At 31.4% G+C, this 25,360-nt stretch overlaps 1 protein-coding gene across 7 annotated transcripts; it reads right to left on the reverse strand.

Annotated features, from left to right (window-relative positions):
- Nucleotides 1-612: 612 nt before the first annotated feature.
- mura (ring finger protein murashka) lies at nt 613-24,777 on the reverse strand. Of its 7 annotated transcripts, none has more exons than XM_075288900.1 (10): nt 24,724-24,777; nt 7,419-7,897; nt 5,833-6,145; nt 5,373-5,759; nt 5,079-5,309; nt 3,114-3,830; nt 2,877-3,058; nt 2,640-2,824; nt 2,278-2,390; nt 613-2,217 (listed from the first exon to the last, which is right to left on the reverse strand). In XM_075288900.1, exons 2-10 carry the CDS (start codon nt 7,700-7,702, stop codon nt 1,966-1,968), a joined length of 2,664 nt encoding a protein of 887 aa, XP_075145015.1. In that variant the 5' UTR covers nt 7,703-7,897; nt 24,724-24,777; the 3' UTR covers nt 613-1,965. The 7 variants fall into 7 exon arrangements, with proteins under 7 accessions (XP_075145015.1, XP_075145016.1, XP_075145013.1 ...); XM_075288901.1 differs by lacking the exon at nt 24,724-24,777 and adding an exon at nt 22,790-23,589 and having other exon boundaries at nt 3,114-3,827; XM_075288898.1 differs by lacking the exon at nt 24,724-24,777 and adding an exon at nt 22,790-23,585.
- Nucleotides 24,778-25,360: the final 583 nt, after the last annotated feature.

Below are 25,360 nucleotides of genomic sequence, written 5' to 3' on the forward strand. Positions count from 1 at the left end.
GCATTTTCCAGAAATCCGGATTTATGAGAAATTTCATTGTCTCTAATTTTTTTCATTTGTTTTTGAAGAAAGTATTTTGGCGTCAAAAAGGAAAACTTCATTTGTCTAAAATTTCGTTAATCAGAAAAGAAACTCTTCTTTCATTGTGAGGCTAATTGTAATGCAAAATGGAAGATAATTAAGTTCTTGGTCAGAAAATAAAATATTAATGCTCACATTCAAAAACAAAAAATGTGTATAGAAAGTTCATCCTCAAAATTTTATTTGTAAACCTATGTGTAAAGTTTACTTTTTTGCCTATGGGCATATTGAATACTGAGCCGAAAGAGATTTGAAGAAATTGAACGAAAGAAACGAGGACAAAATTGTAATATTTTTCTAGAACATAGCCATTATCATGAATTAGTAAATTATAGTAGAGAATGCGTTTGGGAAAAATTATAAATATATTTTATACGCTGCTTGTACATACGAATTGTTTTGAAGTTAATAACCGTCAGAATATCTTACACAACTTCCAGCGTTGTGGACAGTTTTCTAACAAGTTAGCGTGTAACAAACTTGTGAATACATATATCGCTTGAGGGATTTTTACAAACAAAGAATAATGTATGTGATGTTCTACGAAACGTTTATTTGAGTTTGGAATGGATAATATGTAGTATATTTTTAATATATGTATATCGTTAATATAGTTTCTTTTTTTATCAAAGCAAGACACTAAGTAAAAAAGTTTTTAATTAATAAGCATATTATTGTTTTGGTGTGTATTTTAAGAATTTAAGAGTTATCAAAGTTCAGAAATATATTGAATACATTATTATACACATATATGTTTTTAATTCAATTTGTTGAAAAAAGATTGCTTTTTTGTTTACAGATTGGTATTATTGTTCGATAAATTTTATAAAATGAAACTCTATTAATCACGGTTTGTGTATGGCGGCTGCTTCGCTAATTGCAAAAACACAAATAAGTATATATGTATATTCAATAGTAATAATATTTATATAATAATATACAAAACGACAAAAATGCTAGACTAAAAGAGAATAGTATTTGATAAGTGTTACCAGATGGCTGGCAGGCGAATTGCATTCCATTTCGATCTCGTGATCGTTATAGTGATCCAACAATAAACGAAAGGAATGAAATTAAACTGTCGATCGATCACACCGCTCAGACTAAATAGCACATTATAATGTGTGTGTACGTTTTTGTTTTTATTGGTTTTTAATACAATTAATTGTATATGTGTATGTATACCATCACAATCTACATATATATGTTTGCATGCAACAATTATATATAAAAATTCTTTAATAGAGAACATATTTAATCATAACTTTCTCATTGTTTTGCGATGTTTTTTTTTTCATTTTTTTCATTTGTCATATGTAAAGCAAGAATAAAAATCAATTGTCTTTTTGTATTCACTTCCTTGAGCTTCACAAAGTAATATTTTCAAAATATTTTTATTATATAAGTATGTTATTTGTAAAATATTGTATGAGTGTGCATAACTACGAATAGATTTCAGGACTCGCCATGCCAATGTCCAGCTGTATACGTCTAAAGTTTTCAGCAGAAACAATCAATGTCGGAAAATTAATATTTTCAGCAGAGCGAAAACAAATTTCGATCCTCCACCGATTTAGCCGGTCCCTATAGAAAACCATGGATGTAAGTATACTATGTTACTACTCGGAGAATTACCACCTTTATGCCTAACTAATTGCACCCACGTAAACAAATTAACGGTAGTCGGATACTAAGTGTAATACCGTATTTGGATTTTGTTTTTTTATCTCTTTCTCGGCGATGATCAGAATATAAGGTAGAGATTATTGACATTTAATTGTAATTACAGTTTTGAAGATAGTCTCGAATTAGAGAAAGGAGTTGGAGGAGAATAAAATTCGTTGTTTTGATTTGCTGTATAAGACAATATTGCTTTACTGTCCTTTAGTGGGCTGTTGTTGCTACGGTTTGGCCATTTTGTTGTGTGACTTGACTATTATTACTGTTGTTGTTGTTATTGTTGATACTGTTAGTGTTTAATGATGGAGTTTGTGCTGATGTTCCATTATTACTGTTTGGGGTCGGGGTCACTGGATTTTCTGCTGGCGTTGTTTGACTTGCAGGTAACTGCGTCGGTTGCTGATTATCAAAATAATCGGAAGCATTGCCGCGACATATGGGACAGGTTCGGTTTGACTGCAAGAAAAAGTTATTATAGTTTATATAATTAGCAAAAACTCTTTCTAAAATATATACCCGCAACCATTTATCTACACATTTCGCATGGAATTCATGTGAGCAAGGCAGAACGCGTAGTATTTGGCGAATTTCAAAATCGCACATACAAACAACACAAGATGTTTGGTCACCTGCAATGAAAATAAAAATACATTTGAGCTGGAGAATCTTACACCAAAGAAAAATTAGTAACAAACAGCTAAAATGTTGTAATGATAACAAGGCGGGACGAAGGAAAAATTGTACTAAACCATCATCATTTTTTTCTACTAACAGTCCTAAATATTTTTACGATGGCATTTCATAAATTTCTGTGAATCTTATACTTTTGCTACTAACAATTTGTTGGGGAAGCATATTTTTAAAACGCATTCGCTTACCATTATGTGTTTCAGGATTAAATTTATAGCTTGGAAGCTGTTCAATTTCATTGCGTGCTAGACCTCGAGGTTTTGCCTCACCCAATCGTTCGGCCAAACTTAGCAAAGCTTCATAGTTTTCAGTTTCATTGGAATCAGACGAGCTCAGTTCATGTTGGTTGTAGGGCGATAAGGGGAACATGGCACTGTAAAATAATTATTATATACACGCTAATGCTGTTAGATTTGTGAACTTACAGGAAATTAAGTAAAAATCCAGGGTTTATAATTCCCGTAGTTTGAATTTGCACTGGTGTGGGCTGTGGACCCAATGTTTGCGGCGGTAAAACGTGTCGGTGTGGACCATGGGGGTGATTCGCAGTCCAGAAACGCGTTATACGCCTGTGTGGAGGGAATGCACGTCTCTGCAATGGAAAAACCTTATATATACATTGCTACACTCCAATAGTCCTATAATTTTTGAGAGCTACTCACCTCTGCAGATATAATAATTGGTTGTGGTTGAGCTGACAGTTGTGAGACTTGGGCAGCTGCTGCCGCCGCTGCCATGGAATGTGTATGGTGGGCTGCCGCCGCAGACATCGATGTTAAATGTATCGGAGCTGCCTGCAATTGTGGGACAGCTGTTACACTTTGTGTATGATGATGATGAGGATGTCCTCCAGCGGGATCCAACGATAAGCTGGCAACAGCGGCCGCAGCAGCGTCCGAACGCTGTTGCTGAGTTAGATGTGTTGAATTTTGGTAATTTGCGGCTACAGCTGCAGCAGCCATACCCATCAGTTGTGGGGCTTGGGTAGTGACCTGTAAAGCTCCTGCGGAAAAGCCGGCAGCATTTGGCGTAAACTGGGCATGTGGATGCGAATTGCAGGCGGGTTGGGTTGCAAATGGTTGCGGATATATGCTGTGAAGATGGCATGGTGCCAAGCGTGGTTGTTGTGGGGGTGGTTGGGCAGGGTAAGTACAAATCGAGGCCCAAACGGGCTCAGCATGCCGTAAAGACAAACTTACGGGAACTTGGTTTATGTCGACCATCAAAGGAGGCGGTGGCAGAGCTGTTTGATTTTGTGTTTGATTGTGTGGATGGGCGGGCGGTGGGGAGTGTATAAGGGCAAGAGAGGGGGCGGAATTGGTATTGACAACAGCTGCCGAGTTTATCTCCCAATGAGGTCGTTGTTGTTGTTGTTGCTGCTAAAATAAACAAAATTTTAATATTAAATATAAAAACTCATATATACATTTCAAATTAAATACCACAGTTGCTTTTAAATATCTAAAGTAAACTTCTACCAGATATATAGCAACACTATCTTTTTAAAGAATACACCGAAAAAAACAATGAACCCACCAGTAAAAAAATATTAGTTAATTTTAGAAAATGTAGATTATTTTTAGGAAATTGTAACTAAATAGTATTACAAGCGCTGACATCTCGCGGATATCACAAAAATAAGTAAATAGTTTTTGACAAATTCAACAAAATTTATTAGACATACGGCCATTTTCATGTAGATTCATTTTCATGTAGATTGGACTTTAACTTCCTTTAACAGGAAGTAAAATGGAAAGGTCTTCTCTCCGGTTAACTTTAACTGAAACATTTTTAACCGTTAGCTAACGTAGCACTAGCGGAGCACCATGAAAATGGGGGATAATTAGTTTTTTTTTCATTTGTTAAATAAGTATGAAGGAAAAAATTTGTGTTCAAATAATGAACTATTTTGTGAGAAGTACGAATTTAGTAACTCTTTATGCTTCATTTGTGAACAATTTTTCCCGTGTTTTAGTTAATTTAACCAACGTACGCAAAAAAGTACATATTAAATACATGAACTAAAATAATGTTAAATTGGCTTGAGTATTAAGTTCGAGTTTAGCCGCTGAAACCGAAATTAAATCAGTAAAAACAATATACAATTGTACCTCTTTGCTGCAAATGTTATTAAAACTTGATGGAGAATATCCCAAAGCAACTTTTCACAAAGTTTATATTCTTTTTTAAGGATTATTTGAGAAAAGTAATCGTGAAAAATGGCGATTTTAGCGGCTAAACTCGAACTTAATACTCACCTTTAGTGAAATAGAGAGTTCACTTTGTTTTGAGTGTACATTTTACACCTAATTTTTCGCAGTATAAATGCATCGCATAATAATAAGGTGCCACCTGACACTCTCTATTCACTCTCAATCGTCCAGGTCTATTTCAATTAGAGAGAGTTTTTAATTGCAATAATTAATTAAATTTGCAATTACTTCAATCGCAGAAATGATAATATCAATCAACATGGCAATTAAAAAACTAATTGATGATTTAAAAATTTAATGGATTCAATTAATTTCTGTGTTTGATTTTTCATTTCATTAAAAAAAATTAATCGAATAAATTACAATCTTTATAATTTACTAAAAATTACTTTCTACAAAAAAAAAATTATTTACCATAGCTGTGAGATCAGGATCATAAGGAGCAGTTTGATTTGAAGGTTGATTCGTTTGTTGCTGCTGTTGTTGCTGGTAATGGCGTTGAACAGGATGCTGATGCTGATGCTGATGCTGATGATGGTGATGATGATTTTGATAAGAATTGTTGAAATAATTATTTTGATTTTGTGCTACCGAACTATTGTCACGCAGGCGTGGTCTTCGTATAGGTGGACTCCCTTGCTGCAACTAATCGATTAAGTATTCGTATGGTAATGTCTACTTTGAATTAAAATTGAAAAGGTGACTTACCAGCATACGAGGCGAACGTCTTTGTTCCCAAATAGCAGGTGGCGATTGACTTGGCATTCTGCCGGATATACGTCTTCGCTTTCGCGAGGGACTATCAGATTTTAAGATATTTGAACTAAGTGCACCGGACAATCCTGAACTGGATGGTCCATCAAGCATTGAGCTATTTCCACCGGACATTAATGCAGAGGCTGACGTTGAAGGTCCATTATTGTTATTGTACTGGCTGGACTGGTTGTTGTTATAATATTGAGAAGATCTATTGTAACCATTGGTATTGTTTCCACTGTTGCGATTGTTGTTAGACTGGCTAAAATTTGGACTTATACCCTCACCATTTTCTATAACTCGGGAACTGCCACCAAATGCCCCCGTATCATTGTGTTGCTGTTATTAGTAAAATATGGTGTAATCCCAGTTGCATATATAAAACACAATTTTATTTCATACAAATACTCACCAAATTATTGTTATTGTTGTTATTAGTAATATTCCTATCACATAAACCTGAGTTAGAGATGACACCACTACTGTTGCCGGTGTAACTTCGACTGTGATTGTATCGATCACTGTGCTGATGAAAATCAATCCCACGATGAGGGATCATCATGCTTCCGCCAACATTGTTGGAGTTGTTGCCACTATAGCCACCACCTCCTCGACGAAAGTTGTAGATATCAGTGTGAGCATTCGAACCTCCACGTCTATTGTTTTGATAATTTTGTCCATGGAACTGTTGTTGCTGCTGAGGCAGATTTATCTGTTGTTGGTGTCTATAAAATTTTATTATTATATTTATATTATTAATAAAATATTTTCTATTAATGAAAGAAATTTAGCGAATGATAACGGTGGATAGAAGTGTTGGAGAAGATAAGACAAAGTATTTAAATTTATATATTTCGATGTTCAAATCTTTCGAGATATGTTCCCATTGTTAATTTCTAAAGTAATGAATTTATAGATTGTCCCCCTCTTCTAAAGAATATTGACTTTAATATACCAGTACGGAATCTTCAACAGCGTTACTATTTTGCTAGTCCTTGTCATAGGAGAGAGCCAATTTTTATACCCTGCGCCACACTGTGGAACAGGGTATTATAAGTTAGTGCATATGTTTTTAAATAAATTTAATTGTCGCATAGATTTGGATTGTTCAACTTATTCGATGACCTAACGTTAGTTGTGATAAACATGCTATATACTTTCCTTGACCATTACTATGTTGAGGAGAACCACTGTGGTACAGTGGCAGATATGCCAACCGAGCAACAAAAAGATTTTCAGTGTTGATATATCACTTCTCAGAATTGCTGAAACAGGACCTGAGTGTTTCAAAGATTTTCTTCGGATTGAGCTAAATATAGACAAGTCTATGACACCTATTTTTCGCTTTTTCAGCAGATTTCTTGGAAATATACTCAAGGAATTTTCAAGAATCAAAATTAATTTTTTTCTATGCCCCAAATTGGGAACTTCTACTATTTACAACAAACAACTTGCTCGATTTATAAAAGCTTGCTGTTAGAAAACTTTCAGTAGAATTTTTTATAAATTTTCAGATCACTTGTTATCCTAAACTGGTGATTTTTTTTATTTTAGTTACCCTAACTATTTCCACAAATTTATTTGCATTTGTTTTTAGCAGTAAGTAAACTCTAATAGCTACTGTTGGTCCTTAAGAGTATTACACCCAAAGAAAAAATACTTTCCCACGGAACGAAATTTTAGAAAACAGAAATACCTCTTTTGTAATATTTTATTTATAATGAATAAACTTTTTTTAGATTTGCAAGTTAAAAATGTGAGTAAATGAACCCGTGTGATATATTTAGCTGGATTGTTCTTCTTCACCAAAAAATAAAACATAAACAAAAAAACAAAAACTAGTATTTCAGTATAATAATAATTAGATGTGATTGGTTTTGGACATGGGATATGTTTGGTAGGGATGTGAGTGATAGCATATTCCAGTGATTTCTTTTGAGAACTCTATAATTCACTGTTACTTAAGGATTACTTGTGGGATGCAACACATCTTCTTACCCAAGATTATTCCAAGTATCACCGTTGCCATTATTGCTGTTATCCTTGTTGTACCAAGACGAACCCGGGTTACCATTGCTGCCGTTGTTATTGCTGTTACTATTATTGACAACATTGTTGTTGTTATTCAATCGTTGATTATTAATGGATTGTTGCGGCTGACCCTGGTACGAATGGGAATGGTGAAGGGGAGAGAAGAGCATACGACCTCGATGATTACGAACTGATGGTCCATTGCGAGAGAATGGTCGACGGGTTGTACCCGTATGATTAGAATTGATCATGACTTTTTTACAGATCACGTGTATTGGTGGTTTTGCGTTTCACGTCTGCTGACAGCCTTTTCCTGTTTTGTTGATGGTGTAAATTTTATTGGTTTCGTTGAAACAATGGCTAGGGTTCTGGATGGATGATTTGTTGTTGAGCTGAATCTTGATCTTGTTTAAGATGAGGAGTAAATATTTTGTTTGGTAGTGTAACTGTAATTTCAATACAAAAACATACACAATATATTCGATTTTATTGCAAAATGATGATCTTTGTTGCATTCTGCTAGTGTTTTTGTTATACACCAACATACACATACTCTCTCTCCTTTTTACATTTACTCTTAAATCATCCTTGTACACATGTAAGCATGTAGTATTTGTGTTTCTAGTCAGCATTTGTGTGCAAGTACACACTGTTGCCGTTACTTCATTCGATATTTATATATATATATATGTGTGTGTGTGCGTGCATGTATGTAAGAAAAGGTTATACTAAAGGAGCAAATAAATGCAATTGCAATGAGAAAAGAAGAGAGATACAGTGTTGCCCATGTTAACCTTTAACGAAAAGCACTCTAATGTACATCAGCTAAAGATGATCTGTATCCCATACTTCCCAGTAGCACATCATCCTAATCCACTCAATACAATGCATATAAAAATATTTTTTTGTTTTTTCGATTTGATTGGAAGTCGAACTTTATACGAGATTATGGTCATGCAATAAAGAACTTTTAAAAGCAGAGATAGTACGAATTACAAGATAACCAATAGTCACACAATGAACAAAAGATTACAGAATATACTTACTTTAAAAAAGTTTACATTTAAATGTGTTAGCTATATGCTGTAGATAGTGGTGTCATTGGTGTTCTTGGTGACGACGGTGTCGGACAAACTATTAACTAATTAAGCACACCTGTAGAATGTACATGTACACATACACGTTTTCATACACATATGCATATGTATACACTCCAAGAAAAATAACTAACAATAAGGATGTGGGAAATTGTTTAAATATACGGTTAAATTGAATCAGAATATTTTGTTTGCTGTATTTTATAACTATTCAAGCATTCTAAAATGATAGGTTTTTCTTTTTTGTTGTCAACAAGGACGTTGTATGGATATGAAAGGTAACACAAAACCTCTTATTTGGATGTAGTAAGTACTGAACCTTTTATCTCATGGAGACAAAAATTTATTTTGACTTGAGAACGTAATTCTGAGCGGATATTGCGGAAGTGCCACCAATATAGATATGAAAACTTAAAATACACAAAAAGTTAACGATTTCTAGCATGTTACACTTAAGAAAAGTGAACCTACCAGGAAAGCAAATGTAGGTTAATTTTAGACATTGTTAACCATTACAAACTCCTATATGACCAAAATAACTAATTATTTTTCGACAAATTCAAGAAAATTTATTAGATTTAATTTTATACACTACGTAAATATGTCTTTAGTGCCATGCGTTCAATATGGACGCAGTTTTAGTAAAAATTAAAAAAAAGGAAATTCTTTACTTAGTAAATCTCTTTAAATGGACTAAATTTATTAGCATATAAAAATAATTAAAGTGAAGGAAACTTGGGGAGAAATTTTAACTAAAACTTTACAATTTATATGAACTAAAATAAATGCCTTTAGTTGCCCCCGTTTTTAGTGCATGCAATGAAAATATTGTAAACAACTACGATATTGGCACTCAGTTTTTATTACTGAGTCATAATTTCCGAACAAATGAAAGGTTGTTTCGTTTAAAGCAGACACAAGGAACACCGAGGCATAGTTAGGAAGTATTTTCAAGATATCAGCTGATTAGATTTTTTCAATACTGGCAGAGTTTTGATAGTCAGTATTTGTATATTTTCAGATATATTTTATTAATGACATTCGCGTAGCTAGAGGGGTAGTATGGGTTATCCAACTCTCCCTACCAAATACCATGCAGGATATACAAGGATATATAATTATAGTTTAAATATTCCCATCTACACGATTTTTTTTTGTATCATAACGCACACATTGTATCCTTCACCACTTAGGAGGGCGTCGGTAGGTTAGGTATAGTGGCAGCCCGATATTTCAGGTTCACTTAGACTATCCAGTCCATTGTGATACCACAGTGGTGAGCTTCTACTTATTGAAGAATGTATTAATTTGATTGACAATCGAATTGGCAATATGATGGCTGATATTGTTGTGTTTGTAATACCGAGAGTTCCTTAAAATAAATGTAAAAAAATATAAATGTTATTTTTTCCTTTCTCTTATTGCACGTTCGACACCTACACTAGAAGAACCGAAATCAATATGCATATGAGATACGGTAGCAGGTCATAAACGATTACGTTTTCTTCAATACACAATGTATTCCTCCCATTTATAGGTACAACCAGGGTGGGAATATAATGTTAGTTTTTCACGGGGAACATGTAACATGTGCTTTGCATCCATGTTATATCGTCGTAACTTATGTGTCCGATTTCGGCGGAAATGTTAGTTTTGGAGAGAAAACAATATTTTACGACAATATATGCAGGATGCCACAATTATATTTAGTTGACATACACTCAAAGGAAAATATCCACAATCAGCCATCTTATACGCGTCAAGACTATAAGTTTATTCCGACGACAGTGCTCGTGTCAAAATTATCCCAGATATTGGCCACACTATAAGTTATGTTCGATTGCATAATCCATCCTGCTGCTTGTTAGTGGATTGATAACACATTTATCGATTATTAAGTAATCGCCGACAATTTCTAGCGATTGACCACACTGTAAGATTATTTACAAAGACATATATTCCGTCCGGATAAACTTATAGTCTGAACGGTGCCTTAACCATAATAATATACACGTACACTCAAAAAATTGAAGTTATTTTTAGAAAATTTTAACTAAACTGTATTAAAAACGCCTATATGACAAAAACAAGTAAATATATTTAAGAAAATTTATTAGATAGTCAACAACAATTATTATATATATTTTTTACTTGTTAAATCAATTTCGTAGTTTGAGGGAAAGCTGGGAAACGAAGTTCAAGATGGAGGCATGGTAAAATGTTCAAACTTTAAGATATTTTGTGTCAAATACAAATTTAGTAAAGATTTATACTTCATTTTTTATACTTCATTTTGTGTCTCTTTTTTAAATGAACTAACGTATTCAAATTTTATTAATATTAAGGAAACTTTCTCAATTTGAATCAAAAATAAAGTTAAATAGTAATAGGCTGAACTCATCGAAAAATTGAATGCAGTAATTAATTGCATTAAATTACTGTATTGCAATTCCTTTAAACAATTTCTTAAAAATCAAATTCGAAAAAGATAAAATTTCCTCTAATTTCCTTTAATCCGGCAACAAACATCAAGTCAGCTATTACCAAATTACGAATGTATTGCTGTTACAGTAAAAACTCGTTAAAATAGCAGTATTTCGTCGTTACGATTTTTATTCTTAGCTGAGTCGATTTTTTCTACGAGCTGAAAATTATATCAAAGAGATTTCTGGTACAATAAGGGAAAAATAAACGATTTAAACTTTTGTATGTACTATATATCCGCTTGATTAAATATTTGTAATGTAAAATGTGCGTGCAGTAGTAGAGTGTATTAAAAAAAATATACAAATATATAAAAATATCGGAGTTTTGTAGCTAAACCACCAGGACAAAAACGTTCAAATAGTAATAGAAACAAAATCAAAATGGGGGGAGATGGATGTAAGAAATAAATAATGAAAATGTTAAGTTGTCGATCTCTTAAAGGATCTGCGCATAATGGGAACACACAAAAATATAACAAATTATGACACACTATGACCGAAAGTTGAGAGCAAGAGAGTAACAGACAGATACAGATAGAGAAAAAGAGAGCAAGATGGGGATAAAGTAAACTATAAATAAAAGGTGTTTTTTAGCAGTTTCACAATAGCGACATTCGTAATGAAAAGAGAAAAGTAAAACAACCAAAAATTATGGTTTTTAAGTTTATTTTTGCATATTTGTTTATATTTTTAACCATGAACATTTCATTTTTTTAACAATAAGCTTATTAAATATATGTATATACATATACGTGTATATTAAGTAGTAGTATGGTATGATAGGAATGTAACAAATTACAAACGAATACATTGCTAATATTATTATTATTATTAATATTATTATTAGAATTTGCTTTTATTTTACGTTTTTTTTTTTTTTTGTTTCTTGACTTGTAATATTATTATTATGTCTATTAAGGTATGCGCATATATGTATGTTATGAATGTGTTTTTTTTCATTTCATTGCTATTTAAAATATTTAAATTATATTTTTTAAAAGTCTTTTGTTTTCTTTAATATAAAGCCATTGAGCAGAGATCACAGATTATTCAATAAATTATATCCAAAAAATTTTAAAAGCTACACAAAATCATAACAGTGGTGGCAGTGTTGTAGGTGGATTGGCGCTTCGAAAATGATAACATGGAAACCCTTATTTAATATTTTTTTTGTCAATGTACATACATAGATACAAACATGTTGCCTATATAATAAGGTATATATTTATTAGTTCTCATTACAAATCCAACTACGGTTACATTACATACTACAAAATGGCAGTTATGGATAAAATGCAAAGTAAATTACATACATATATTGCAAATACAACAAAGAAAAATTACTCAATTTAAGTTTGCGCTTTTAAGTGGATTTTATTGTTAGAGATTTCCTAGTAGAATGGTCTATGTTTACCATGGTGAAATTTCCCAGGCAGTGTCACTAATATAAAAGCAATTTCGAAGTATATCGAACTTTCAGATATATGTATATAGGTAATTAGTTTTGAGTTATTTTGTGATTAACCAAAAAAAAAAATATATATATATATATATATATATATATATATATATATATATATATATATATATATATATATATATATATATATATATATATATATATATATATATATATATATATATATATATATATATATATATATATATATATATATATATATATATTTTTTTTTTTTCTGAAACATGTGAGCACAAATTATTAGAATAAAACTGTATTTGAAAATAAAACAGATGTTGTAGTTCAACCCCATATATTTTTTTTCTTTTATTTGACAATGATCTACTGAGTTTAACATATAATCCGTATTAGTTGAACAAAGTATTTTCAAATAAACAATTAAGCTAATAACAACAATGAAGGTCCACACTATTCAAAATGTCAATGACCCCATTTCACTACTCAATCATCCATGATTTCGAATGTTGCCATTGCTAAGAAAATGACAAGCTTTTACAAAAAATATTAGTAAAGGAGATCTGTTTGTCATAAAAAGTCTTCCAATACATTCGGCTAATCTGTTCGTAGCTATAGCTGAAAAACCTGTTAAATTATTAAAATGTCTGCTAAAAAGGGAAAGTATTTACTGTTTGACAAAATAGCAAACTTTTCTAAAATTTACTCAAAAATGCAATTTCTCCAATTTTAAGAATTCGAGATAACAGGAATGAAAAAAAATGTTCATTCCATTTTTTTATTTTTTGTAATAGCGATGGCTAAACAAACTTTCCATAATTTGCAATAATTTAAATTATTGAACTTTTATAGTGAAATTTCATTACATTTCACTGTGGAATATGATATCCACCGAATAACATAAAGGATTCCAGCTATAATATAAATTATTCTTTTCGCCGGCGGCTGTATATATGATATTAAACATAAAAGACTGATGCTATTTTCGCGAAAAAATATCTCAATTAAAGAAGAAAAAATATACAAGAATATTCTTATACAATTTTTTAAAAAATTGTTCGATAAAATTCCAACGTGGTGATTGCTTCGTTTTAAATTAAATGATTCAAAAAAGAAACTGCGAAAACAGGCTACTTTTCGGCTCGAATCCTGAATATAGTACCAATTTTCGGACACTAATTTAACTACGGCGAGGACTTAATACAGCATCAAGCTAAACAAAAAGGCAATCCCAAAAATGTGGTACATTAAATAAAATATTCATATTTATATATAACTAATATCTGTAGAGATAGAATTTTTTTCTCACTAAAAAAATCATAGGGTGTTATACGAATGTAAAAACAACAAGCTTCATGCAAAACAAAGGCAGAAATACCCAATTCATAAAACTCAAATAAACATTGGCATTCAGATTAGTCAAACCCTTTCGCCGCTATATTTCTAATGGACTACCATCATAATTGTTTTTAAATTAAAACATGCTATTCCTAAACGTTTCCAATGTAATGCATAGGAAAGATATTAAGGCCAAAAAATCGCTATGGGAAATAGCGATAGAGAATGTACATATATGTTTACATGTATAGGACTGCAACTTTTTAGGATATAAGACTCTTGCCATATAAGACACAGGCGATATTTTCGACAACTAATGGCATGAATAACAAAATTGTACTCAAGTTTAGTAAAACCGTATAACAACGACATAAAACGTTCTCATACAGACGATAGCAATAATTTTGGAAAGGATAAAGCAACAGGTTTACGAAGTTCTCTCATGCGCTGGTATTGTTGCAAATTAATGTTTATATTAAAGAAATTTTTTCTTAGAGTTCAATTTACAAAACCATTTGAAAACTTTAGTAGCATAGAGTACAGTTCGATCACATTTTTATCACCATATGTTGTAAGGCATCTTCTTATTAAGGTGGCTATTAAGTTCGTGTTTCACTGGTGAAAATCGAAACAAGAGAAAAATCGAACATTCGTTTTCTATGGAATATACACATACTTCTAAGAATAATTTCAATAAGTCTTCTTTTTTACAATAATATAATAAATCAATAACAACTGCGAAGTTGTTAGGATTTTTAAGGAAACACGACGTTAGTACCCACATTCATCAAATAATGAATCACATTTTGTGGTATCACTCTATATTACTGGAGACCCTAGATTTTGCAAAAAACTGGTTTGGAACTTGACAGTCACAAATTCTTTTCTCCGGAACAAAAATTTATGTAATCGAATATTGTGAAAACTCTCAAAAAGTGAACGCCTATGGTCACCCAAATTTTATCTACATTTGGTAGGTGTCCATTTTCGAGAGTTTAATTTAAATGTGATAATATTTTCTATATTGTCCACTTTTGAAGGGTGTCCACTTTTTAGAATGTCCAAATTTGAGGGTCTTTACTGTACCTCTCGACTAAAGTATTTTATTTAAAGACAAATTCACCTAATTACCTCAGTTCGATTCAATTATTTTGTCTTAAAGAAACAACTCTAGAAATAAAAGGGATTTTTACGGACCTAACATTTTATACGAGAGCAAAATAAACTTGGAAAATTGATCCATGTAAACATTCTTCTATAAGAATAGCTTCGGCAAATAATGATTTCTTAAACCTGGGAAATCTTCATTTTCATATTTTCTTATTACGCGTATCCCATAATGGCGGCTCAAACGAGCAACATTTTGCAATTCCATGTGATTTAAAAAGGGATTCAGAACGACAACATACGTGGTGATCAAAATCCGAATTTCTCTTAAAAATGCTGTTGCTGTTAAATTTAAGACACATTTTGGGATTTTTGCTCTACTTGATACTGTACAGATAATGAAATTTATAACCACTTTTTCAAGAGAAAATTTTTTCATAGAAATAATGAGAGTTAATGTTAAAGAAAATACAATGTAAAATGCTTGCTTGTTTGTTATTTGGCCTCCACTGTTACTGTATAAAATGTTGTAATTTTTGTTAATTTGCATATAATTATTTGATGGGTCACACACAACTAAGTACATGGAAAGACAAAAAGTGCCTTGGAAATTTTATTGCTCAGTTCGATTCAATTGAATGTGCGAAATAAATGAGAAGAAAGTACATATACAGGTGTTTCAAACTGTTTTATTTATTTTTGTTTTCTTTTTTTGTAATTATTTTGTTTATATATATTTTGCTTGATGTTAAGGAAATTATAAGGGGAAGATATTATTAAAATCGCTTAACAGTTATTACGAGGTTAATAAAAAAAAGAACAATAATGAGTACGTTTGTTTTCACATTAACTGCCTTAAGTTCTAAATATTTAGTTGTATTGATTACTTGGTTAATTGTTTTATGTTTTTTTTTATATTACAAAAATAATAATTAATAAACAATACTAACGATCAGTTTCCATTGTTCTAATTAATTAATCAATCAATCATTAATCAAATATTAGAATATGTTTATGTAGTTACTACAAGTGGTTGGGTGGTGGTGGTAGTAGTAGTAGTAGTGGTGGTGGTGGTTCTTGTGGGTGGCTGTGGTAATTTATGTAGTAGTAGTAGTAATATAGTAGCTGTATTTGGTAGTAGGAGCTCGTCTATGTAAAACCATTTGACATTGCTTGTGTTTCTTTTTGTTTTTGTTTCATTGCAATGAGAACAGATGCTAGTAGAGGAGTAGTAGTAGTAGTAGTTATTGATTGAATTGTGACAAATGGGTGATTGGTTGCAGTATGTTTATTTTTTTCTCGTATCAGTTTTTTTTTTAATTCTATTATTGATCACAATATACAATTCGATATTGCTTTCATACCATTATATGTAAAATATAGTACAAAACACATGATTTGATTTTTTTTTTTTGATTTTAATTTAGAGAAATAGAGAAAGAGAGAGGGGGAAACATTTAGGAGGTAACATATTATGTATATAAATATTTTTGTATATAATATATGGTTTGGTTTCTAAAAATACGTTATATTTGGCGTTGTTGATTATATGTTGATATGTTTTTTTATTGGTTTTAAATGCAAGATTTGGTTTAAGATTAGATATGCTGCACGGTTGCAAAGAAAACATTTACCAAAACCACCAACTAAAATATATAACAAAAACAATCTAAAATTAGATAAAAATATAAATAAATAAAAATGAAGAAGTAACAATCATCTGATGCTAAACATTGATCAATTGCGTGTAATGAATTCAATACATTTGAATATACGGAGTGATAAAAAAGCAATAATAATTTTGTACAAGAAACACATTCGAACGAACGTTAAGTTAAGTAAGTATCTATGTATGCATGTACGCAAAATTTAGTATATAATACATAATATAACTCGTTTATAGGAAATTTCATCCTTCCAACCTGTCCCCAATTTATAGGAGTATGTATGTAAAAATATCTGTATGTATTTATGCGTGTGGGTGGTTATATATGAGTGTGTGTGTTTTTCTTTATGGTGCAAATAAAAAGCCAACAAACTGAAAATATATGTCAAGTTTAATGAACTTTTCATAATCCGAACGAAGGCAATCTCATCAGCAGACAATTATATGACCATGTGCGAGAGGAGAATATGCTCCCGTGCGTATATAAACTTGAAAATAACGAAACATTGAAATTTCATCTCAGGGTTATTTGATTGTATATATATATATATATATATATTTTTTTTTTTTTGTTATTCTACAAAAAAGTATAATCACAAGGAAAATGTAATAACAATGGACATTGAATCTACATACCTATATATGTATAGTAAAATTATATATTTTTGGAGGAAAATAACAATGTTAAAGGATGACAATAGTTTATTTGTGTGGCACTACAATTTGTCCTCAATTGTTTGCAATTACTCAATAGACAATCAAAGCAAAAGTTATGTGTATGTATAGTTTTTTTTTTTTTAGATTCGCGGTGCCCAAATATTGCATGAAACTAAAAGTAGTTAAGTGTCATAAGTATTATTTATTAATATTTCGATATTTTATAAATTTAAAATGCAAGATTATTACACCTGTCTTTGCATAACAAGATTTCGAGTTCTGTGTTTTCTTTTAGTCCCTCAGTTTAGTCTGGCTATCCAGAACTAAAAGAACTAAGCCCTATAGTAGGTTATCAGTTACATATATAATAAATATTACCTATTAAAGGTTTAGATATATGATTCATACGGCATAGAACATTCTATATTCAAAATGTACATGAAGCCTTTCTAGATATAAAAAAAGTTGTTGTATCGTGTAATCGACAGAATTATGCAAATTCACTCACATAGGAAACTAAAAGAATATCATTACATGAAAAGGAAGATGGAATATATCCAAAGATAAATTAACATTCGACACAATTAAAGATATGTAAAAGGACAGATTATCTTCTTTATTTTCTATGATAGCACTAAAATGATTCCTACACTGAAAAAAATTATGTCGTGAGGTCAAAGATTTCATGTCTTTAAAATAATGCAAATTTTGCTTAGCATAGAAGACTCATTTCTCTAATGAAATTGTCTTTAAATTTGTTGTCTTTTTGCATCTTGACTACAAAGCAAAAAATCGTTCAAATATAGGACATGTTTTTCAACATTTTATTTTAAAGAAGTTTTTTACGTGAAACATAGCATAATTTCTACTGGAAATCGAGTCTTAATTTGGAAAATAAAGTCGTCGTTAACTCGTTTTTAAAGGTCTTTGATAGCATATGAAGAAAAAAAAAGCTGAAAAAAGCGAAAAATTAAAATTTGCTTCCTAGAAGCAAGTACACAAAACCCAAATTTAAAAAAGAATTGTGTCTTAAAAGTATCCTTACTTGTATTCTCCGCTTCTTTGGCTCGGAATCAATACCAAAATTTTTAAAGAAAAATCTTTGGAACCGGGCATGCTCTTTATAGTGTATGCTGCTAACTATTATAAATATCTTCTGTATTCGCTTCATATTTGGAAGGTTTATATTAAACAACTAAGAGTGAGATGAATGCTTGCGTGATAAAACCCCCATCAATAGAATAATAATATAATTGGATAATAATTGGAGCATAGTGTAATAGATTAACATTAGAAAATTTATTCGTTTTTATAAATTCTTAATATTTACAATACATGATAAAAACACAGGCTTATCATAATATAAACAAGCCACATATTAACAATATTTTCAAGATAAGCATAAATTAAGAGTTGTGTGCGTGCATAAAGGGCTTTATGAAAAAGAGGTTTCATTTTGAAAATCTTGTTGGGCTGATATTTGTAAATGGATACAATCAATTGATAAACATTGTTTATTAAAAAATTACAAAGAATGCCACCCCACTAGAACAAATATTACTATCTGTTGCTATTCGGTAAACACAAAAATGATGACAACTTTCCTACACTTTACTACCAAGCTATATCTTTGCTATTAAAAACATTTGTTCCTGTGTATAAATTATTAGGTACTATAATGAAAATAATTCTTCCAATTAAAAAGTAAGATGCGATTATTTAAAAAGTTAAATTTAACAAAACATATCAAGTTCGGCTCACCTTCGAATATGGAGTAACAGGTTGGCTGATAAGCCCCCGGTATGACACATAGATGGTGTCGCTAGTATTAAATGCATATTTTATATAGTACCGACCTTCAAATGATTCGTGTTAAAATTTGACGTGTATAAGTCAATTAGTTTGTGAGATAGAGCGTCTTTTGTGAAGCAACTTTTGTTATTGTGAAAAAATGGAAAAAAAGGAATTTCGTGTTTTGATAGAATACTGTTTTCTGAAGGGAAAAATACGGTGGAAGCAAGAACTTGGCTTTATAATGAGTTTCCGGACTCTGCCCCAGGGAAATCAACAATAATTGATTGGTATGCAAAATTCAAGCGTGGTGAAATGAGCACGGAGGACGGTGAACGCAGTGGACGCCCGAAAGAGGTGGTTACGAAAACATCAAAAAAATCCACAAAATGATTTTGAATGACCGTAAAATGAAGTTGATTGAGATAGCAGAGGCCCTAAAGATATCAAAGGAACGTGTTGGTCATATCATTCATCAATATTTGGATATGCGAAAGCTCTGTGCAAAATGGGTGCCGCGCGAGCTCACATTTGACCAAAAACAACAACGTGTTGATGATTATGAGCGGTGTTTGCAGCTGTTAACTCGTAATACATCTGAGTTTTTCCGCCGATATGTGACAATGGATCAAACATGGCTCCATCACTACACTCCTGAGTCGAATCGACAGTCGGCTGAGTGGACAGCGACCGGTGAACCGACTCCGAAGCGTGGAAAGACTCAAAAGTCCGCTGGCAAAGTAATGGCCTCTGTTTTTTGGGATGCGCAAGGAATAATTTTTATCGATTATCTTGAGAAGGGAAAACCATCAACAGTGACTATTATATGGCGTTATTGGAGCGTTTGAAGGTCGAAATCGCGGCAAAAAGGCCCCATATGAAGAAGAAAAAAGTGTTCTTCCACCAAGACAACGCACCGTCCCACAAGTCATTGAGAACAATGGTAAAAATTCATGAATTGGGCTTCGAATTGCTTCTCCACCCACCGTATTCTCAAGATCTGGCCCCAGCGACTTTTTCTTGTTCTCTGACCCCAAAAGGATGCTCGCAGGGAATAAATTTGGCTGCAATGAAGAGATGATCGCTGAAACGGAGGCCTATTTTGAGGAGTACTACCAAAATGTTATCAAAAAATTGGAAGGTCGTTATAATCGCTGTATCGCTCTTGAAGGGAACTATGTTGAATAATAAAAACGAATTTTGACAAAAAAATTGGTTTTTCTTTGTTAGACCGGGGACTTATCAGCATACCTGTTACTCATCCTGCTTGCAATTAAAATTCGTACACATTCTCTCTTGGGTTTCAAGGGAAAAATCTAATATAGTACCCCGAGAAAAAATTGAGAGATCCAATTTTATATGATTAGATCTTGGCTGGCCCGAATTGGTAAGATATAATTATATCTAATTGCTACGGAATTAGATCTGATTAGATATCTATATTGGCCTAGATCATATGCCTTAGATATAAATATATATAGCTCTATATATAGTTCGATCTGACGTCAGATCTGCCATATATGGGATTATATCTAGTTATATTATTTCATCATATCTGCACAGAAAAATATTTTTGGTCTTCAATCACGAAATTAATTGATCCAATTAATTTTTAATTGAAATTTCTTCAATCACAGAAATGATGGTACCAATCACCAATGTCAATCAAAAAAAATTAATCGATCCAATTAAAAATTTTATTGATACTATTAATTTCTGAAACTTATTTATTCAATTAAACAATTTGTTCAACAAATTAAATTTTTAATTGAATGTTTAGAATTTAATTAAAAATTTAATTGGGAAAATGTTGATTATATTTTTTGTATGTGGTTAAATCAGGATATCTAATTATCTAATCATCATATCTAATTAGATCCACCAGCTTTTACACAGGACATGTCTTTATTCTGAAAAGTTCAAGTATTTTTATGGACTATGTACCCTTTACTTCCTTTATTTTTTTTACACCGTTAAGGTTCTCCGTATGAAATTTTCCTTATAGCATGAAAATGATTCTCAATTTTTAGTCAAAGTTTATGGCAAAAATTCGATTGTAAGACAAAGATCCTCTATTTAAAATGGGCAGAAAAAAGATCACCTAAATAAAACGTAATCATAAAATAAATAACGGATACAATTAACTTTTTAATTAATTAAAAAATCAATTCATTTAATTATTGAAATTGTTTTTTATCTCAATTAAAATTTTAATTAAAGGTAGGTAATTAAGTTCGAGTTTAGCCGCTAAAATCTAAAAATCTAAATCAGTAAAAAAAGGCATAAAATTATACATAATTGTTGCAAATTTTATTATAACTTGACGGGGAATAGCCCAAAGCAAATTTTCACAAAGATTGTATTCCTTAAAGTGGATTATTAAAGAAAAGTAATCGTGCAAAATGGCGATTTTAGAGGCTAAATGTAAGTACTATGTTCGCTTTACACGTTGAAATTTTCGCGGTTACTTTAGGTTAGGTAAGGTTAGGTGGCATCCCGATGTATCAGGCTCACTTAGACTATTCAGTCCATTGTGATACCACATTGGTGAACTTCTCTCTTATCACTGAGTGCTGCCCGATTCCATGTTAAGCTCAATGACAAGGGACCTCCTTTTTATAGCCGAGTCCGAACGGCGTTCCACATTGCAGTGAAACCATTTAGAGAAGCTTTGAAACCCTCAGAAATATCACCAGCATTACTGAGGTGGGATAATCCATCGCTGAAAAACTTTTTGGTGTTCGGTCGAAGCAGGAATCGAACCCACGACATTGTGTATGCAAGGCGGGCATGCTAACCATTGCACCACGGTGGCTCCCTTGCGGTTACTTTATTAGAACAGTTTAATATAAAGCAGATAGATTAACTCAATTGATGTGCAGTTTCTTGTTCCTCTAGATTTCGGCAACATATTACAAGAAAATGTTTTAATATAAAGGTGAAATAATTATAAATATATAAAAAATAATAAAATAAATTATTGATTGCCACAATGAAATAGTAATTAATATTTGCGTTCACAATAAATTTTTGATTGAATAATTTAAAAAATTATTTGAAAGTGCCAAGGAAATCAATTTATTATTTTAATCAAGAATATTTTTACTTTTTATTAATTCTGTGATTGATATTATTATATTCGTGATTGAATCACTTTCAATTAAAAAATTCATTGGATCAAATAATGTCGTGATTGGATCAGAATAAAAACAATTTTATTTTGTGTGAATTCCTAGTGTTCCTAGTACCCCATTTATACGATGGATATGATGTCTACAACAATAGAAGAATAACATATTCGTATATTGATATTTGCTTTTTTTTAATTGGAAAACACATGTTAATATGTGCAGTTTTTATATTACGAATATATATGTAAGTCTGTTACTAGCAACTTAAGGTCAGTACTATGTTCGCTTTTCGCGTTGACATTTTCGCGTTTACTTTATTAAAACAGTTCAATACAAAGCAGATAAATTAACTCAATTGATACGCAGTGCCTTGTTCCTCTAGATTTCGGCAAGACTTTACAGTAATATATTTGTTTTCATTTATAATTTCGATTATTTAAAGAAAAGTTATCGCGAAAATAATAAGGTTTTCAACTCGAAAAACGAACATAGTACTCACCTTTATATGACATACATAACGCAGATATACATGTGTACGTAGCTATATGTGTACTTATGACTGTGTTTATGTGATATTTTTAAGAAAAGGGACTCCCACCTTGAAAAGACACTGATCATGTGTTTACACACCTTTCATATTTCCAGGTTTTTGTACTAGGATTGGTGTGTTGATTCCGTTATCATTATAGCTTAATTTCCTGTTTGTTAAACTTGTTATGTTGAGTAACTGACATTACGCTTTATATTGCACAATGGTCGGGTTTTCCTCAAAACGAAAACAGTCAAACACATTGCATTTTTATTTATTCACAAATCCTATATTATATATGATTGTAAATTTGTCGTTTCACGGGCTTTAAATGAATTTACGGACAAACATACACAAAAGTGAGAATCGTTTTCTTCGTTTTTTGTAATTTTCTACTCGGTTTCACTTTGCTTCCGTTTTAATTATTACTCTATTCTTCAATATGTCTCTTGAAATTTGTATTAACTCGTCTTTGTTGGTTTTGGGCATAGGGTTTATGTACACTCAGTGTTCGTATCTAAATACGTATGTATATCTATAAGAACGTATAAAAATTCTCCCGTGTTTTTTTATTGTTTTGGTGCTCGCAAGTATGTATTGGTTTTCTTTTTTTATTGAGGAAAATAAACAATATCTCTACTTTCGCATGTATTAATACATTAGTTCACAAAAAAAAAACTATTCTCTTTGTTGTTTATTTATACCCGAGGAAAAACAACAAACCACACCACGACGTACCACTCACGGTGAACAACGACAATGTAATGAATGTGGTGAATACTCAACTGAGATGGACTTTCTTTTACAGAACTATCTGAGAGTGCGAGCCATCATACGGATAGAGAGAGGAAGAAAAAGATGTTGACAAACGAGATAACGATTTATTGTGAATTATTAACGTGGTGAATTTAAGCAAGTGGATCCCAGAAGGGAAAGAGCTCCACGACTACCAACACCATAGATAGTTATTTGTACTGTTTGATAGTATATTTTCATTGAATAATGGTGTATTGTATGATTGAATTGCGACTATTTTTTACATTCAAATTTATGTTTTTATATTATTAATAATTGTACGTATCTCGACATACATTCAAATACCAAAATATATGATTTAAATGACAGTAACGCTAATGCGTCCATATTCTCTTGTTGTGTATGTACCCACCGCCGCCGCACCCGTATTCATGTATTGAACAAAGCGCCCTCACACTTTATCGAGAAAAAAAAACACAAAACCTCTCACGTATTACATTCATATAAAGCATAGACTGCACATGTGTGTATCCACATTGACAACCATATCAACAACTAAACGCTCAACCAACAGACAATCTGTCAGTTTACCAGTCGTCCAGTCCGTCGGTCGTCTGTCCATTAAGTAAGCAAACCACTAACTATGGCGTATGTATGTATTAATACGACAGACTGCATGTAGATGTGTTAGGTACCCATACACTTCCTCCTTTGTCATGTATATTACTTGTGAATTACCCATATATATACTGCTACCATTTTTAAGGACTTTAAACTTAAATTCAATGCTACTTTGTTAAGAATTATTATTATTTTTTTTTTCACTAAACACACATATCTTTTGCAATTGAGTGTACATAAAATACATACACAAATATAAGATATAGATTAAAATGTATGGATTGAATTATATGTACATATAATGAAGATTTTTTTCTTTTGAGCTCCTCTACATATACACATTCTTTACATAATTTATATACACTTATAGATTTTTAGATTGTGTATTCAATAACGAATCATTGTGGCAGTTGAAAAAACATTGATGATTTCATATTCACGCAAACGAGTTATATTATTATAATCACATGAATCTATTTGTTTAAGATTATTTTCAATTTTATAGGAGGGGTAGATCTTTTTATGTTTCTTTTGCACTGGATTATAAGTATTTGTTTGGTTTTCGTGTATTCCTTGTACATGTACTATTGCATTTTTTAATTGTATTATGTTAATATATGATTTATATAAATTAAACAGAATAAAACACAGATTTTACCTTCTTAATACACCTGAATCCCAAAAACGTCTGACAGATACGACGATGAAAAAATATTATACTGAAAATATTCACCACACCCCCAAAAACGCTATTGGGGATGAATGCTATGGGTTTAATTTCTTCAATTGTGAATGATTATGACAAACATGGTTGTATTTATGGTAGCCGGAAATATATTACCGTCAATACAAACCGCGAGGTTTGAGGAATATGTGAATACAAGTCTATTTCAAATTTAATTTTTGCTAACTTGCAGCATATATCCCAATATGTGCTGTACCACCTATCACTCCATTACTTTGATTCTTCTGTATTATCCAAAAAACCATAAGTGCACTGAATAAAATCTTGACCTAATATGAAATATTATGCAATCTGAATTTTAGGACATTCAACTTACACAATATTAATGACAAATTTCTTTAATTTAAAGAATATTTCAATTTAAAGAAAGAATTTAGGACGCGATTTTTTGAAATGTAATATGCCTTTGAAGTAAGGAACTTTTTACTTAAATTAAAGAAAAAAATTAAGCAAATGATTTTTATCTTTAAATTAACTGAGATGCCGAATATTTGGATTAAAGATTAAAAACCAAATAAAGACTAAGAATTATTTTGAGGATGTTGTATCA

Source organism: Haematobia irritans, chromosome 1 (genome assembly GCF_050003625.1).
Source record: "Haematobia irritans isolate KBUSLIRL chromosome 1, ASM5000362v1, whole genome shotgun sequence".
Taxonomy (NCBI): Eukaryota; Metazoa; Arthropoda; class Insecta; order Diptera; family Muscidae; genus Haematobia; species Haematobia irritans.